Source organism: Triturus cristatus, chromosome 4_2, assembly GCF_964204655.1.
Source record: "Triturus cristatus chromosome 4_2, aTriCri1.1, whole genome shotgun sequence".
In the NCBI taxonomy this organism is placed as follows: domain Eukaryota; kingdom Metazoa; phylum Chordata; class Amphibia; order Caudata; family Salamandridae; genus Triturus; species Triturus cristatus.
Genome location: NC_140586.1, coordinates 87,484,135 through 87,502,390, shown reverse-complemented (window position 1 = coordinate 87,502,390; position 18,256 = coordinate 87,484,135). Strand labels below are relative to the sequence as shown.

At 46.3% G+C, this 18,256-nt stretch overlaps 1 protein-coding gene across 1 annotated transcript in view; it reads left to right on the top strand.

Moving 5' to 3' along the window:
* The window catches only part of LOC146833056 (potassium channel subfamily T member 2-like), a 783,113-nt gene that overhangs the window by 392,430 nt on the left and 372,427 nt on the right, over positions 1–18,256 (top strand). Inside the window, exon 20 of the mRNA XM_085599884.1 lies at positions 6,867–6,972. Coding sequence (XP_085456010.1) covers positions 6,867–6,972 — 106 coding nt within the window. The remainder of the gene's footprint in view (positions 1–6,866; positions 6,973–18,256) is intronic.

Here is an 18,256-nt window from a genome sequence, read left to right as displayed (position 1 = left end):
GATGTTCAAGAATTTCAGTTTGCTGAAGCAAAGTTTCTCAGTTACTCCTTATTTCGCGGGCATAGGCAAAATATCTCCAACCCTTAAATGTGTGACTGGCTGTAAGTTAAAACCTGCTTATGTTTGGAAAGTTGTCTTAACAACCAAATGTTTTATCGTCTGCTGGAAAACATTTGAAAAGTCAACTTTTCATAATCGACTTTTCTTTTAGCTTTTTGTACACAGTCTGTATTGATTTAAAACCATCAAAGGCTCTCAGATTAGGAAACTCGCTAGAAAGTCAAATAAACTATGACAAGCACAGTTCACACGATAAAAAAATAAAGAGCTGGAATGGTGGGAACAGGGAGTTTGTGTTTGCTCTGTTTTCCTCTTTAGTGAAGTCCTATTGGCCTGATGTACAAATTCAAGGCAGCAAAACAATTGGTGTTTTTTGCACATCGACTGGTTTACCCCCTGTCTTACATTTTGCAGTCCTGGCTCTTTACTGTATACATGCCAGGAGGCGTTCTCTCCACAGAACAGCAGACTACCATCCTTCCATTCACATTCACATTCCCGCATGTTGAAATATATATATATATATATATTTTTTTTTTAACAGAGTCCCTGTCGTTTAAAGTGAGAGAGGCTGCTTTAAAATACAAAAGTGTTATGTTGTTATTGACATTGTGGAGAAAAAGTTGTAGTTCCCTGAACCATTGTCGGCTGTCCTTGAGTCCGCCACCATTCACAAAATGGAAGTTGTTTTACAGGACAAATTCACTTTCAAAATGGTTGACAACCATTATCGTAGCGCGGGGACACACTAGTCTAGTGTAACCAGGCGCTTTATAAACTTTTTTTATTATTATTATTATCCTGGGTGGGTAACCTGTCAGCTTGCAAGTGCAGTCACAAATCGCTGGTATATAATTGCAACTCACAATATATCAGTGACATATAAAAGGACTGGGGCTGCTTCAAAAAGAATAATTACGAATCGCAACGTGGATTGGGCATCCATTTCATACCCTCTCCTTTAGCTGATTTGGAGAGAGCCGCAAGATATGTTTTACGAGTTGGAAAGACTTTTCCACCTCACAAAGGGGTATATGTACAAGGAGTTAACGCCGCCGTAGCGTCAATTTTTTGACGTTACGGTGGCTTTTTTTTTATCACTTCATTTACAAGTTGCCCCTAACCGTAGTTAGCGGCAGTTTTCCAGCATAAACGTGAATTTTCAGGAACGCCAGACTTAACGAAAATGAGATGCAAGGTAGGCGTTCCTGTGCAAAAACTGCCGCTAACCCCACTTTGACATATTTACAAGGATTGTATGGTGCAAAACCCAAACAACTAGGGGTGGGCGGAATTTGCGAAAGCGACTTTCGCAAATTATCGCGAAAATGTTAAAAATCTCCGCAAACAAGCGGAAATATCGCGAAGATGCGGAAGTTTTTTTCCGGCATGTTCGAGATTTTCTGCATGGTTGCGGGTCGCCAACTTACCCATGTGGTTGCTTGCGGGCGCGGCCATCTTGTTTTCAGTTGTCTCGCGGTGCATGATCGCGAGAAAAAAGACGTGATCGCGCGACGCATGACCTCACTGCGGACGCGAACTGTCGCGAGACAGCGCAAATGGCTAAAACAATACAACATCTCATGGAGAACGCGACTGGATCGGGAAAACTTGTCGGCGAACGCGGGGATTCAGGTAAGGCGATCGCGCGCGAGAATGTATTATTTTACAGCACGAGCAAGAACCAAATTATCGCAAAGCTGCGGAATGCGGAAATTTTGACATTTCCGCGCTCTCCGCGGAAATGCCAAATTATCGCAAATTCTGCGAACGGAACGGAAGTTTTGCCCAGGCCTACAAACAACTGCCTCTAACTGCAGTTGGGTCACAAGCATGATGCAACTCTGGCAATGCATGGGGCCAGCCTATCCCTGTGGTACTGCGTCACCCTTACGCCTGCCATGAGCAAAGTGTAAGGTACTGATGCAGTGGCGTCCTACAATTGTTGCAGTGAAATCTGATGGATTTCACTGCACCACTCCTATGAGGGCTTGTTGCATGGAAACGCCCACCCTGCATTCATCATACCTGATGCAGGTATATTGTGGCACAGGGATTCACAAGGTCACGCACATGTCTATATGCGTCACTTTGCAAATAGGGTGCAATGTGGTGCAAGAATCACGCTGCAAGTACGTCAAGAAAATGATGCATCAGCAGGGTGAAACTGTCAGAAGGGGCTTGTGGCCGGGGTGCCGTGGAGGGTGGTGTTGGGGTTTGTCCGGATCTGGAAATGGAGGTGTTCCATGGTCACCCTGGGGTCATTAGAGTGCCTGGCCAGTGCGTGGCCAGTCGGAGTGTGCTTTTTCAGATAATGGCAATGCCTCCTCCTGGCCGCTCTGATGGTCCGTGCGGATAAATTTGTAGCCGTCACGAATGGTGATGGCGATTTACGGGCCAGAGCAGAGGTTGGTCCAGTTTTCAATGAAGAAGGCGATGTCTGAAGAGGTGGTGTCGAGGAGGTCCCAGATTTCTGTTGCGTGCTTGTGGAGGGACTGCACATTGAGGAGGATTCAATTGAGCTGGTCAGCTGCGCTGTTGGTCGGGCGGCAGGAGGCGCTGGTATGCTGATGTGGCAGAAGGTACATTTGAAGTTTTGACCGGTGCAGGGTGCAAGAGAATTCTACAGTGTTGCTAGATGGCAGGCGGTGTGGCGTCCAGGGTTGATGGTGAGGAGGGTGCTGGTGTCGTAGAGGTGGAGTGTCCAAGAGGAAGGTTCCTTGATGCTGGGCTCAACCAGAGGTACGCCCCATGTGCACAGCAGCTGCCATTATGTAGTGCTGCGGGAGAACTGGACAACTGGCAGGTGGGAAACGCAGGAAAGGACACTGGAGGGGGCCGGGAGGCGGGGTTGTAAATATATATTTCTTTTCATTCTTGCCTCGAGGCTGGGTCCTGCATCCTCTGTGCTCCTGCTCTCCTAGCCAGGCTCCTTCCCCTAATCCAATCACAGCACTGCAATGCGGCATTGTGATTGTTCTTGAGCGCCGTGACAAGGCGTTGAGCCAGGGGCTGGAGGGCTGGGCATGTTCTCCATGCAGGCTGTAATGCCTGCATTGCGAACAGGGATGTGCGCATTACTGCTTTGGGCAGCCTGAGTGGGCCGACCAAATAGTCACTGCGCACATGAGTGGGAATACCACTCTGCCCCTGCTCTGATCTGTGAGTAGAGCAGCCCCACCCGCCCTCCCGCCCGCAAAGGGAACATTACATGAGTACATCAGAAAGTAATCATCATGTTATGTTTCCGTTTCTTGCACTGCTTGATAGCAGTAGGGCAGTCCTCTTCCGCCATAGGGGATGAGCCACCACTGGGGGTGCGTCACCCACAGGTGCTAGGTCTGGGCCCGACTCAACCCCCGGGCCTCCTCCGCTACATGTACCACCTTCTCCTCACCTGGACATTGACACCGTGGAACAATTCGCAGCACTCTCTCCAAATCTGTGGCTCAGCCAGCAGGAGCTTCAGCCAGGTGGGATTCCACAAGCCTGGGTACAACAGCTGCCGCCAATTCCGCTGGGGAACCTCCCAATGCAGGTGATGCAACAGGGCCCCCTTAGGCGTGAAGTTGCAGCGCTCCCACCACAAAAGTTCGACGCAGCTCAGGGGCCTCACCCTCCACAGATTCTGGGCAGCGCTTCATCCTCCGGCCTGTGATGCAGAGAGGCGCCGCCCACCATTGGTAACCACGGTGTAGTGGTGGGGTGCGGTATGTGATGCAGACCTCCCGACATTGGTGCGCAGGAGCGCCTCTACCGTTCACAGCTCCAAGGGGCACCAGGCAGTTTTCTCAAACAGGTCAGCAACATGTCTCCATGCGACCTGGCAGACTTCACCACCAGGTAAGGGTGATCGCCGACGCATCAATGTCTACCACCACGGCCCAGTAACTCCGCAGCAACTCCGCATCCAACTCCGGGTTCCTGACGCAGGCCCAGCGAGGCCTCCAGGTCTCAGGGACTGTCGACGCTTCAAGGTTTTGGATGCCATGGTGTTGCAAGGAGTGCGCAATGATAAGTGATGCATCACTGGTTTTGCCCAGCGATGTGCCTCTCTTCATGATTGAAGCCCTGAATTTCCTCTTCCCCTGGGACTCTGGCTGGTCATCCTGGCTGTTGGGGTGCTGGAGGGGGTTATTAATCTATGCAGCACTTGCCCCTCGCTGCTCTATTCTGCATTCCATATTTTTTTGTTTCCTATTTTTAATTGGAGGTGGACTTATAGGCTATTTTTGCCTCTAGAGGCAAAAAAAGTCACATTGGGCTGACTAACGTGAGTTTTTTTGCAGCTAATGGGCCTTTCGTCAGGTTTTGCCAGGTAACGTCCGAATTTGTATCGCCTTCACGCTAGTGTTAGCGGCAGTTTTCACCGCGGCTTCCTGAAACTATCACCATGTAGCGACGTAATGTAAATACATCGCTAACAGGGCAATGGTTTTTGGGGATAGGCCGCATTAAGAAAACTGCCGCTAACTAGCGTTAGTTAGCGGCAGTTCTTGTACATATACTTTCAGTATAGTCATACCAGTGCTTTCCTGTTGTAAAGTCTTTGCTTTTGCAAAGAGGAGGCTTTGTAGCCACAGTAACAGAATTCAAAAAGCTACTGGAATAACGTGCAAAATATAATCAGAGAGTGAGCGTAGACAGAGCTGGAGCCTTTCAGCCTCATGTAGAGAATTGTAGTAAAGTGAAATCCGCGATTTCCTCATGAATGAGATAAAACCACCATCAAAAGATTACTGAAGGTGGAATTACTTCCGAAATAATGCGACACGAAAATGGTAATTCCATGGGTAGTAATTGCGCCTTTGGTAAACCTCTGCATGGCAGATTTAAGGTATCTGTTAGATAATGGCAGTTTGTATGTTACTACCTATCTCCAGGCCTATGTTTACAGCCATTAAAATGCCTGTAGACAATGGTAAGAACATCGTTTTATTGCTATTGGACCTCTCTGTGGCATTCGATACGGTTTCCTATTCAATTTTGCTACGTCACCTGCAGGGCATAGGGGTAGGTGGGACTGTGTTGGCCTGGTTGGGCTCTTTCCTATCAAATAGGGACAATGCCGTGTGGATGCCTCCTTATGCATTTGACTGCAAACTTCTTAAGTTTGGTGTCCCCTAGGGTTCGGCCTTGAGTCCAACATTGTTCAATGTTTACTTATCCCCGAGTGGAATCCTTTGGAGTGCAGATAATTTCTTATGCTGATGAATAACAGATCCTTCTGACGTGGGACCGAAATGTTTCCATCACTCATCTTAATTTTGAAGTGTGTCTGTCAGATGTGTTCCAGTGGATGCGCTTAAGTAACCTCCAGTGCAACACGAGTAAGATTGAAGTTCTGGTTTTTGGGTCTACTCCCCCTTCTTGGTGTGCTGAAGTCTGGCCTAGCTCTGATCTGCCATTTAAACCTCAGGTAGAAAGTGTGGTTGTATCCTGCTTTAGTATTCTGCGGCTTCTCAAAGTTTTTGTTGTTTCCCCACCCTCTTGTCAGAAGACAGGGGCCCACGCACTAATTACCTCACGCCGGACTATGCTAATGCGCTATATTGGGGTTTCCCTTTATACCGACTCAAGATACTCCAACTGGTGCAGAATGCTGCATCAAGGCTCCTGTGCAACATCCCAAGAAACATCTCTGTCAGGGCCCACCATAGGGAGCCGCACTGGCTGCCTGTTCGGGAGAGAGTGAGGTTTAAAGGGCTGGTGCTAGCACATAAGGCTTTTTATGGCTTTTGACCCTCTTATTTAATCAAGAAACCTTTCCGCTATAAGCCATCTAGAGTTCTGCGCTCTTCCACTGCATTGCTAGTGACAAAGCCAAAAACTAAGAGGAAGAGATGGGGTGGTTCCTCTTTTTCAGCTCTGGCCGCTTCTGAGTGGAATGCTCTTCTGCTACATCTTAGGGCCATAAAGGAGGCTGACACATTTAAATGTCAATCAAAAACCTGGCTATTTAAGATAGTTTATTAAACTGATCTTACTGTGAGAACTGTGCTATCTAACCTACGAGCACTGGGAAACTCAATGGAGTAGCTGCATGCTTTATAAGCACTTCAAACTTAAACTTAACTTAGGCCAGACCCTGAAAATCTCAGAGGTAGAAGGGGCATTGAAGTTTGCTATCTGGGTGGACCTCGTGATCTCTATCTGCTCCCATATCTATGTTTCATTTAGATGGATGGCAGTCTCTCAGGAAGGTGTGAGGAATTCCTTATGTGCTCTAAATGATCAGCGAGTACCATATGCATACATGCCAACCCTCCAAATTCAGGCGGGAGACTACCGATTTCAAGGCTAGTCTCACGCCTCCCGGTTCCTGCATGCAGAAACCCAATTCAGAGTTTTGTTAAACTACCAAAAATAAAATGTTGATGCCTATCACGCACATGCCAATCTCCCCCTCCAACAATTACGTCTGACATCAAAGGTTAACGCTTTGTCGTTAATTCTTGGATGGGGAGATTTCGTTTTGGCAGTTTTCATAGCACAAACAAAAACAAAGTTTAGAACTCTGCTTTTGTTTGCCAGAGTTTTGAACTCTGTTTTTGTATGTGCTATGTTATTAAACTGCCAAAAATTAATTGCTGATTGTTCGTCACCATACATACCAATAGACCCGACACAGGCAGAGATTGCCTCTGCTTCAATATAAGTCAGTGGGAAAAATACTTACTCCTGACCACTTTTTTTCTAAACCTCCCACTTGCCTGCTCTAAAATGTTGGCATGTATGACTATAGTGGACACACATCGGCTGGAGACTTCACTCACTTTTGCTTCTAATCATTTGCTTCTTTGCAGCTGGGTTAAGGGGTACCCCACAAACACGCCATACATTGGAAGCTCACCAACCCTCTGCCATCTTGTCCAGGAGAAGATCCCATTCTGCTGCCTCCGGCTTGACAAGGTAAGATCGTCGCCCATGCCCGGGTCCATTGACTTTATATGTCAGATAGCCCATGGATGTCCAATGCCGATCAGCTAGGGCTATTTTCATGACAGATATTCAGGATAACCACTGATTATGTAATTGATTTCTTTTTAGATCATTTTTATGAACAGTTATCCCATGCAGATATTCTGACTAATGAGCACACCTGGTCAACACTGGGCATCACTGTACTGTTTTCATCAAGTCATGTATCATAAGTGAAAGTATATCTATAGGAGAGCCAGACAATAGTAGACTCTTCAGACTATTTTGTTTCTGTGATTTAGCAGTCAATATATTTCTTTTTTTAAAGGACAGTTTGTCAGAAATCCCTGCAGCAAACTTGGATATTCCTCACGATCACCTCTTATGCTCCAATATACTTTAGCCCAAATCTCTAATTTCTTTACTTAGAACCATTACTACATGTTAAAAGTGCGAAAACTGTATACATATATATTTAAATTAAGCTGATGGCATGATGTTGTAACATCTGCCCCAGAATGCAAATAAGGTTATGGGCCTCATTTTTTTAGTTTGTAGTGGAGAATCCTCTGATTTGTGGATGAAGTGATACCCTGAAGGACAGTCCACCAGTGGACTCCTCTCCGCCACAGTATCCCTGCAGGGGAGAAAATTCCACCAGTGAATTCTTCTCCATTGAATTTAGCACTTTCTCCAAAAATCAGATCTTCCATTACCACCCATCCCCAAATCAATGAATCGAAACACCACATTTTGTCAGAGAGACAGTGAGATGTTTAGCTGCCTTATTCTCAGTCACAAAAGGGAAAGTTCCTAGGCACAAATACAAGTAACAGCAATATGTGACTACCTTCATGGGGTGTAGAGGGGGCTATTACAAGTGGGATGGGCTCACCTCTTATAGCATGGTCATTTGCAATGCTGTGGGTCGAGGGGAATAAGCACATAGTGCAGGATACAGGTTAATGGTGTTTCCCCACTGATTCCTGCATTTTACTCCATTTGTGACTACCGTTTCGCCTGGATACTTACACTTCTTCAAGCAGAAGTTACTGGGTGACAAATTCAGAAACCATCATGCTTAATATATCCCTCATAATGACAGCCTATATATATGGGAAGGGCGGCGAAGCTACTGGTGTTTGTTACTGAGTCTTGAAAGCTGATGTGTTGACCCTACTCAAAGGTGGTGCTGTGGTACCTTAAGTCCACACACTCTGGCATTACATTATCTTATCTTGCTAGTCTGAAGGGTGAGTGAGTGTAGGTGGGGACGCTTGACACTCTAGGTTATCTAACATTTGGGATTGATTTGGAGCGGTGGAAACAGTCTAGGGGGAGGTATTTGTCACTGTTGACAAATGGGATCCTGTCCAGACTATATTGATCAAGGAAAAGTTAAATTCCCAACAAGAACTATACAAGAAGATAATTGCAAGCCTCCCTCAACCAGTAACCCAATTTCCAACAAAAAGAAACCCACAAGAGTGCCTTATAGGTACAGGGAAAGAAGACTAGTGAATGAAAGACGCATGAGGTAAAATAAAAGAAAATACCCTTTGACAGCCCATACAGTTGTGACTGGTGGAGGAAATTCTGCTAAGGGATTCTGCTTTGGTGTTAGAATATGTTCAGTTTCTCCAGTATTGGGGTGTCTTTCATAGATTCACATGCTTGAATATTCCCCGTCGTCGAAGTGGGAGTCCCACGGTACATAATATAGCAATATAGTAGTAACATAAACCTAATAGGCATAAAAGAAAGAAAAAACATAGAGTTTTCATGGATAGACAACTTGTCACCTCTATAACATATCACTGTCGTTATGTTCTAGGCCAAATCCAGCCAATCAGGTGTCCGCACCCTCTAGAACCCCTTTACCCAGAGACTCAGGCTCTCAGATTTTCTACCGCACGTCGTGTGAAGGGAGTCTCCCTGAGCTTGCTCAGTTTTTTTCCATCTCATATTTCACAGAAGATTGAGTCTATGATGTCTACAACCAAGAAATCCCTCTTCAGACCTTGTGGGAGTTGTGGTAAACTGAGACTTCATTCTGAAGATCCTCACAAAAAATGTATTTGTTTATATCCTGAACATCAGGTAAAGGATTGTAAAATTTGTAGAACCTTCTCACAGAAAACTTTGAAGGATAGAGAAGGGCGTCTCCTTCTGTGGCTGCAGAAGTTGAAGACTTCAGAAAATCCTGTTTCAGATGCGGAGAGTGTCTTCCATCCAAACTGCTCCCTCTTTGAAAAGGTCCTGTGACTCTCAAAAAGTTTCTCCTAGAACTAAGGTGGTGAAGAAACATCATGGAGACAAGATTACTACCCAACCTTCTACTTCAAGAGGGGTGATTTCCCCCCCCCCAGGAGTCTCTCTGTACCCTTGACGCCCCCGAGATCTGATTCTCAGGCGTCTAAGACTCCATCTGCGCAGTTTTTAAATCAGAAACTGCCTCTCTCGTCGACGAGCTCTTCAACGCTTCCTCCGTCGACGAGAGCTGCCGTCGTCGCATCTACATCGACGACCTCGGCATCTATGTCTATGAAGCCAACGATGATCATGTCGTCGGCGTCTTCACCGTCGACGCTGGTATCAGTTAAGGTGAGACCCATTTCATCGACGCTACCCTTAACTTCGTCGTCAACGGCTGTCAAGCATAAGAAGAAGCAGACGTCGTCGACGGGTGCTTTGTCGTCGAGGAGTGCTTTGTCGTCGACGATGGCTTCGTCGTCGGCGGGAACTTCATCGTCGACGAGTGCTTCTTCGTCGGCGGTGGCCTTGTCATCGACGGTAGCCTTGTCGTCGACGGTGGCTTTGTCGTCGGCGATGACTTCGTCATCGACGGGGGCTTCCTCGTCCGCGGTGGCTTCGTCGTCGACGGTGGCTTCGTCGTCGACGGTGGCTTCGTCGTCGACAGCAGTTCAACTGCGAATTTCAGCACCAGCAACGATGGCTACGACTCCAACTCTGGATTTGCTACCATTAGAGACTTCAAACTCTATGCTTCAACGCCGGCATTCGTCTCTGGATACCCTGATACCACTTAAAACACCTGTGCAGCCTCCTGAAGTGCTGTTTTCATCTGACAATGAGGAATACGAGGATGACGGATTTCGGGCTGCTCGCAGTCCTTCAGAACTTTTAATTAAATGTCAGGACTTAGATGATGATGAGGAGGACTTGCAACAAGATGATTTCTCATCTTATGACACGCATCCAGTTCAGGAACCTCCTATGGCACAATTGCCTTTAAGTCTGATTTCCAATTTACAGTACATGCTGGATGATTATAATCGCCGTTTTCCACGGCCTGGGCATACCACTCCAACGCCGCAGACACCTCAACAACCTGTTTTTCCTAGGGAAACGGTAGCCACACCTACATCAGTGACCAGAGAACAATCTCTTGTGGTTCCTCCTATCACACTTGAAGATATGGTCGAGGAACAAGATGATGACGCTGACAAAGAGGAAGGTGAGCTGGATGATGCTTCCCTCCTTTCTGACTGGGACAACTATCAGATTAAAACACCTTCTCCCGCTGATCCAGCTCCTTTGGATTCTCCCCCAGTTGACATTGGTGGTTTTCATTTGCTCATGGAAAGAGCAGCTACAAGATTTCACCTCCCTATGACAACCAGAGAGGAGGATTGTTTCTTATATGACTTTAAGGACCAACCTCAAAAGCAGGTCCGCTGCATTCCAATCATTGATTTTATATGGCAAGAGGGCCTTAAATTGATGCAAACTCCTAATTCGATTCCAGCCATCCTTCCTAGGATAGACAAGAAATACAAGGCTCCTCCAAATTCTCCTGCCTGTTTAATGTCGCAAACAAAGCCTGATTCCATTATTACTCAGGCAGCCCAACGCCGATCTAGAAACCCTTCATCTCCTTTGTCGGCACCTCCTGATCGCGAAGGTCGACGGCTGGATGGTATAGGGAAAAAAAAAAAATTCCACTATGGCGGCAGCTACTGTACGAGCGGCCAATTCTTTGGCGATCTTAGGCCGCTACGATCGCCAAATGTGGTCAGACATTTCATCTCTGATTAATCTTCTTCCTGAGTCATCCAGACCACAGTCTTTGAAGATTCTCCAAGAGGGAGAAAGAATTTCTTCGGAGATTATAGATTAAGCCATTGATGTGTCTTCTTCTGGCTTCCGTCTTTTGGCAGGTGCTGCAGTCCTCCGGCGTCAGGGCTGGTTACGGGCTACGTCCTTTCGTCAAGAGGTGCAAACAAAAATCCTGGACATGCCTTACGATGGCGAGTCCCTTTTTGGCCAGCATATAGATGATGCCCTTCAGGCAATTAAGAAGGACACTGACACAGCTCGTGCTTTAGGGTCTTTGCAATTCAAAAAACAACCTTTGCGAGGCGCAAGAGGTCGTGGTTCCTCTTCTTCCTTTCGAGGCAATTCAAACCAATACAGGCAAGGACAGAGCCGCTATTCCTCTCAAAACCAGCAATCTTATCGGCAGCAAAATTCTTCCAATTACAGGCAATACAGAGGCAAATCTTCTTACAGAGGAAAGGATTCCTCAAAGAAACAATGACTCATTATCCTCAGTCACGGACTCCTCCAAAACTTGGAGGTCGAATCTCCCGCTTCTACTCCAAATGGTCTCAAATAACCACCGATCAATGGGTTCTCGATATTGTGTGCAGGGGACATGCTTTGGAATTTATAAAGATTCCTCCAAATACTCCACCAAGAGGTCCCCCGCCTGCACACTTGAGAGAGCTTCTGAATTAGCTAAACATTCTATTGAGAAAGGGCGCGATCGAAGTGGTACCAAAACTACAGAAGGGCAGGGGGTTCTATTCAAGGTTCTTCCTTATACAGAAAAAGTTCGGGAGAATGGCATCCCATTTTGGATCTACGAGCCCTGATCAAATATATAAAGACACAAACTTTTCGTATGTTGTCCCTACAAGAGGTACTTCCTTTTCTCTCTCAAGGAGAATTCATGACAACTCTAGATCTGCAAGACGCTTATTTTCATCTTCCCATATTGTCAAGACACAGAAAATTCCTCAGATTCAGGGTGGCCGGACGAAATTTTCAATTCAAGGTCCTGCCATTCGGCCTTCGTTCTGCTCCCCGAGTGTTCACAAAAGTCCTTGCACCGGTGGCAGCTTACCTTCGTCTTCAGGGAGTACAAATCTTTCCCTACTTAGACGACTGCCTTCTGAAGGCAAAGTCTTTCGACCAAGCGTCCAAACAAACTCTGTTATGCAGATCCCTGTTCCAATCACTGGGCCTCACACTGAACTTAGAAAAATCTCAGTTGCGCCCGGCTCAAAACAGATTGTTCTTGGGAGCCATTCTGGATGCCGGTCTAGGGAAAGCTTTTGTGTCGCACGAACGGCGACAACATCTTCGCGATCTAGCGACCTCCATCCACCTAAAAGAGTTTGTTTCTGTCCGACAGTTGAAATCTTTCCTAGGGATGCTGTCGTCCTGCATTCCTTTAGTCCCTCACTGCCGCCTAAAGATGAGACCTGTCCAGGAAGAACTGGACAAGCAATGGGCTCAGGTCTCAGGCACTTTCAACGACCTAGTCAGAGTCACCCTTCGCCTAAAAAGGGCTCTTTTATGGTGGACTCACGAAGAACATGTCTCCGCGGGGCGTCCTTTTCTGGCGGACACTCCACAATTCACCCTCACCACCGACGCATCTCTCGAGGGTTGGGGCGCCCACTTGCAGGGACTATCTGTGAAAGGCAAGTGGTCGGTTCATCAAAAGACAAGACACATCAACCTGTTAGAATTACTGGCCATTTTTCTGGCTCTCAAAGCTTTCCAAACCATCATTTACGGAAGCACGGTGTTGATCCGGACGGACAACACAACGTGCATGCACTATATCAACAAGCAAGGAGGCACGAGGTGAAGTACTGGGTTTTTCAGAACCAACCCAGCGGTGCCAGGGGACACACCCGAAGACTTCGAGTTCTTCCTGTTTCGGACCACAGAAACACAGAGTCTTCTAGGTGAAGTCAAAGATCGTATTTATTGGCTGCAGACCAATCACAGGTATCCGAGAAGTACAACACGGTGTATGTTCTCAGGAGACTACTCCCAACCCAAAACCAGTCTTTTCTTATATACAGAATATTACGCTCTGAGCAACACCGCCCCTCTTTTACAAGTGGTCGTTCACATATTTTCGCTTCAAAGAAAGAGCACAGTCATGATGGTAATCCCACATTTCAGCTCGGTCAGCACATAATTATTTACCCAGCGAGGCTCAGAACCCTCATCAGATATCAGCAGACCCCACTAAAACGGACACCTCTTCCTCGTAAAACAAGCCATAAAGTAGGAAACAGAGTCAGGTGTGAGAGGGATTAGTCAAAAGTCGCGTGGGATACACAACTTTATGATGTGTTGGGCCCTGATGCTAATCCCATAAGGCCGCAGTAAAAGGAACCGGCCGGGCAGGATTGACCTCGGGCAGTGGAGTCAGTTTGCATAGGTCACAAAGAAGTCAAAGAAAGATTGCGTGTCCTTTAGGCCTAGGCATGGCCTCGAAGCGCAGCCTATGTGAGGGCAACCACAAAATGGTTACCCTTGTAAAATGGAACCCGAGGGTTCGACATGTTGTATCATATACACGGTGAATTCATCGGTGACATATGACGAAAACACTCATACATACCGCATTAATCATTTGCGGTTCGCTGATACCGAAATCGGCCGGGTAGGACCATTACATCAACATGGTTCCGAAATTTACAGTACCACAGACCCTCCTTTTGCCCTTACATAGGCAATAACTATACTCATACTAATCTGAGTCCAGGTCTACATTCATAAAGTCATGAAGATGTTGCTGTAGCATCATCCTATTGCTTAGTTCGTCCCTTGATACAGGTCTCCTTACACATGATGTAACACAGAGGCTACACATTACAGGAGCACACTGTACACATAGACAGAACAGAAAAAGAATGGCTAAGATCATCCCAGTGACTATTAGAATCTTCCATCCCCAAGCTGATATCAGTCCCCAGAACCACCCCGTCATCGACCAATCTCCTTTATCCACATGGATGGATTCGGAAATCTTATGCAGTTTCGAGATGGCTTGATAGACTGTCGGAGCGTTATCTGGTATGAAAATACAACAGCTTGATTGGATAACCTTACATACCCCACCACGGTCTGCAAGTATGACATCTAGAACCATACGGTTCTGCAACGTCATGAGGCGATCCGCTTGGAGCTCAGCTGTCAAGTTACCAAGGGCACCAGCCGTTACATTAACAGTGGTTTCAACTACACGAGTCAGTTGTCTCAGGTTCCTACTATTGACCATTGGTCCCCAAAACCCAGGAAAAAGTCTCGCGCTTCCTGACCGGTAGTATCCTCCTTACTAACAACGCCTCTCACAACTCTGGTCTTGTGATAATCAGAGGCGGCAGTAAATGTCGGCGGTAGCAAGTTTGCAACATAACATGTGCCCGAGAAATCAGGGGGCAACCATGTATATGCTCGATCATTACAAACAAAGTATGTACCCTTGGCAGCCAAAAACGCAGGGGAGAACTGTGATGGGAAAATGTACGTTTCAGCACAGTCACTCTTCCCTAATTGAGCTCTTGGATTCTGACCATTAACCTGTAAACAGAACCGACCCATGTGGGGTACGACCCAAATCGGGGATGAACTTTGACGCTGTTTCTCGCCCAGACTAATGCTATACCCCGTCGCGTTCCAACCCACATAAGCTCGCAACTCATCCTTGGGAATAGATGAATATGCATCGATATCTCTACTCATATCAGCAACTCCTCTCATCAAAGCTTTATTGTTCGTGCTAGGTCCAGTGGAACGCGGTGGTCGTGGGGAATAGGTCTTAAGTGCAAAAAGAAACATAGTCTGGAATGCCCATGATGACCCATTGTAGCTAAACGGCGGCACTAGATACAGGATACCCTTATCAATGGTATGCGGCATCAGACCACACACCCAGCAATTTGTTGTGTTCATAACTAGTTGGTGTTGGTGCAGGAGTTGAATAAACGAATTCTTTACGAACTCAGAACGTCTAGCTTGTTCGTGTTCAGGCAGAGGGTGGAAAGAGTGTGAGGAAACAGTAGGAGGAGGTATGGGTTGTATAGTGGGTGCAAACGGCACTTGAAAAGACAATAATACATAACCTACAGAAAACATCATCATGCTAAATAGGACAAACAGGCATAATATTACAAAACGTTTGCTATTCATTGCTTTACATATTCTGCTCTTAAAATTTATTTCCTCAGCGGGTCTCTTCATCTCGAAAAACTCCATCCTCTAACCGTGCTGTTCGTGGCGGATGAGTGTCTTCTGCTAAGGAGTACACCTGTCAGTCCAGGAAACGCCCTTAGACCAACCAGACCGTTGACCTAACGTCTCCGGCTTGTACCCCAAAGTCTTGGCACCGCGACCCTGCAGCTGAACCCGGATGGCGGTTCGAAAAAGCAAAAAGAAGAAAGTTTTTCAGATGGAAGAGAGAGCTGCACTTCTCAAAAAAAAAAAAAATCAAAGAAAAAGAATTTTTATTTGTCCATAGTTCAGATTGTAGTGACTTCTTGTAGGTACTGTTTGGTCTTGAAACAAGAGTTCAGGCTCTGTAGTGTCTAATCGAATTGACGGTGGCACAGTTTCTTGCAAGATGTCATCGCTTTCCTTCTGAGAAAGCGTTCCTTTTACTCGTGCATCGCTAAACGGCAGACAACGAGGCACAGTCTCAGTCTCTTAATCAGCGATCCCTTTCTGGACCCACTGGTCGTAAGGCAAAGGCAAAGGGACCCTCTTACAGTGAATGCCGTGTATCCAGTTCTTTTTCCCTTTTACTCGAACAGCTGATCTCGTGGAAAGAAGGACGAGATGGGGGCCGGTCCAACGGGGCTCGTCATTCTTTGTCCTTTTGAAGTTTTTGACCAGCACCCATGATCCAGGATTGATAGGATGTCCTGGGGCTTCAGAGACCTGAGGCAGAGCATCATGCACCTGTTGGTGTAAACCACGCAATTTAGCCGTCAATTCATACAAATAATCAAGCAATATGGGGTGTTCGATCTCACTGAATTTTGTAGGTCTTGGCACTCCCCATATATTGGCCGGGCGGCCAAACACGATTTCGTAGGGACTAAGTCCCACTCGTGAATGCACAGTCATTCTTGTTGATAGGAGTGCTAAGGGCAGAGCGTCAGGCCATTTAAGCCAGAACTCGCTTGAATCTTGGCCAGTTTCAATTTTAATGTGCCATTATAGCACTCTACTAATCCAGCTGAATGGGGGTGATTTGCAGCGTGAAACTTCTGCTTTATGCCTAGTCCCTCACATACATTCTTCATCACTCGTCCCACAAATTCACTCCCATTATCACTCCATACCATTCTTGGCATTCCAAACCTAGGGAAAAATTCTTTGACAAGGGCTTTAGCTGTGGATAAGGCAGTATTGTCTTTTAGGGGATATGCTTCTATCCACCTTGAAAAAGCGCAGACAACAACAAGTACATATTTCAAATTGTTGCACCTTTCCATGTGGATGAAATCTAGCTGCAAAACCTCAAACGGATACGTTGGAGGCGCAAAATGACCAGCTGGAGTTGGGGTTCCCCTACCAGGATTGTATTTCAAACATACCATGCAATTTTTTACCACATTCTCTGCACACTTGGGAATTCCAGCATTCTGCCATACTGGAGCCAACAACTTACAAATCCCTTTCACACTGATATGCGCCATTCCATGTGCTATCGTGACCACTGGAAGCACATATGCATCAGGTAACAACCATCGCCGGTGTTCTGACAAATCAATCCAACAACCATTTTCATCCAATTTACCCTTACTTTCTTTCCACATGCTCAATTCTTTCTCTGTGGCTTCAGCTTGAAGGGACTTCACACTCTCTATCGTGTTTTCACACATTCCAACATCACCAACCCATCTTGCAGGGCCTGCAACATACATTCGATTCGTCACATCTTTTGCTGTTTCTTTCGTGATTTCGTCAGCAAACGCATTACCACGACCAACATCATCAATAACCTTCTTGTGAGCACTGCATTTCACAATCGCAACTTGTAATGGCAAGGTCAACGACTCAAGGAGATCATTCACCAACTGACCATTCTGAATCTTAGTTCCATGCGAAGTCAGGAACCCACGTTCTTTCCACAAGCGCCCAAAACTATGGGCCACGCCAAAGGCATACTGACTGTCAGTATATATGTTCACTTTCATTCCTTTCGACAACACGCATGCTCTTGTAAGTGCAATTAATTCTGCTGCTTGAGCCGAATTATGTGGTATACGTGCAGTTTCAACAATCGTGTGCAAAGTCGTGACAGCATATGCAGCAGTCGTATCACCATTCGGAAGCTTGAAGCACGAGCCATCCACCCATAAGGTACCATCACACTCAACCAGGGGAGTATCTTTAAGATCCACTCTCCCTTTTGTTTCTTCTTCTGTTCTGAACAGACAATCATGCTGTCCAATCTCATCTGTGTCTGTTGAAATCGGTAATAAAGTAGCTGGATTCAACGTATTGCACCTCTTTATGTGCACATGACTCGCTAGCAGTGTCAACTCGTACCCTGACAATCGAGCACTAGTTAAGTGCTGTGTCTTGGTCCTGTTTAATAACGTGTCCACTGCGTGTGGCACCATCACAATCAACATGTTGTTCATTACTAACCCAGCAGACTGTCGAATAGAAACAGCTGCTGCCGCTGTGGCTCTCAAACAACTTGGCAATGCCTTGGCTACCGGATCCAAAGTCGATGAAAAATACGGGCATGGACGCTGTCTGTCTCCAAAAGACTGTGTCAGCACTGACAACGCACAACCTTCTTTCTCGTGAACATACAATGTAAAAGGTTTACTGTAGTCGGGGGTACCCAATACAGGAGCCGAAGAAAATGCCTTACGTAATTCCGAAAAACTTTTCTGACACTCTTCAGACCATGGGACGGGTTTCGGTGTATCTTTGCATGTTAATGCTATCAAAGGTTCTGCCAGCAAAGAAAAACTCGGGATCCACTGCCTACAGTATGAAGTAATACCCAAGAAAGCACGCACTTCTCTCTGTGTTCTTGGCACGCTCAATTGTGCAATGGCCTGAATTCTTTCTGGGGTCAGTTTCCTTCCCTCCTTCGACAAGAGATGACCTAAGTAGGTCACTTCTTGTCGACAATATTGCAGTTTTGAGAGAGACACTTTGTGATGAAAGGCAGACAAATGACGCAACAATGACGATGTAG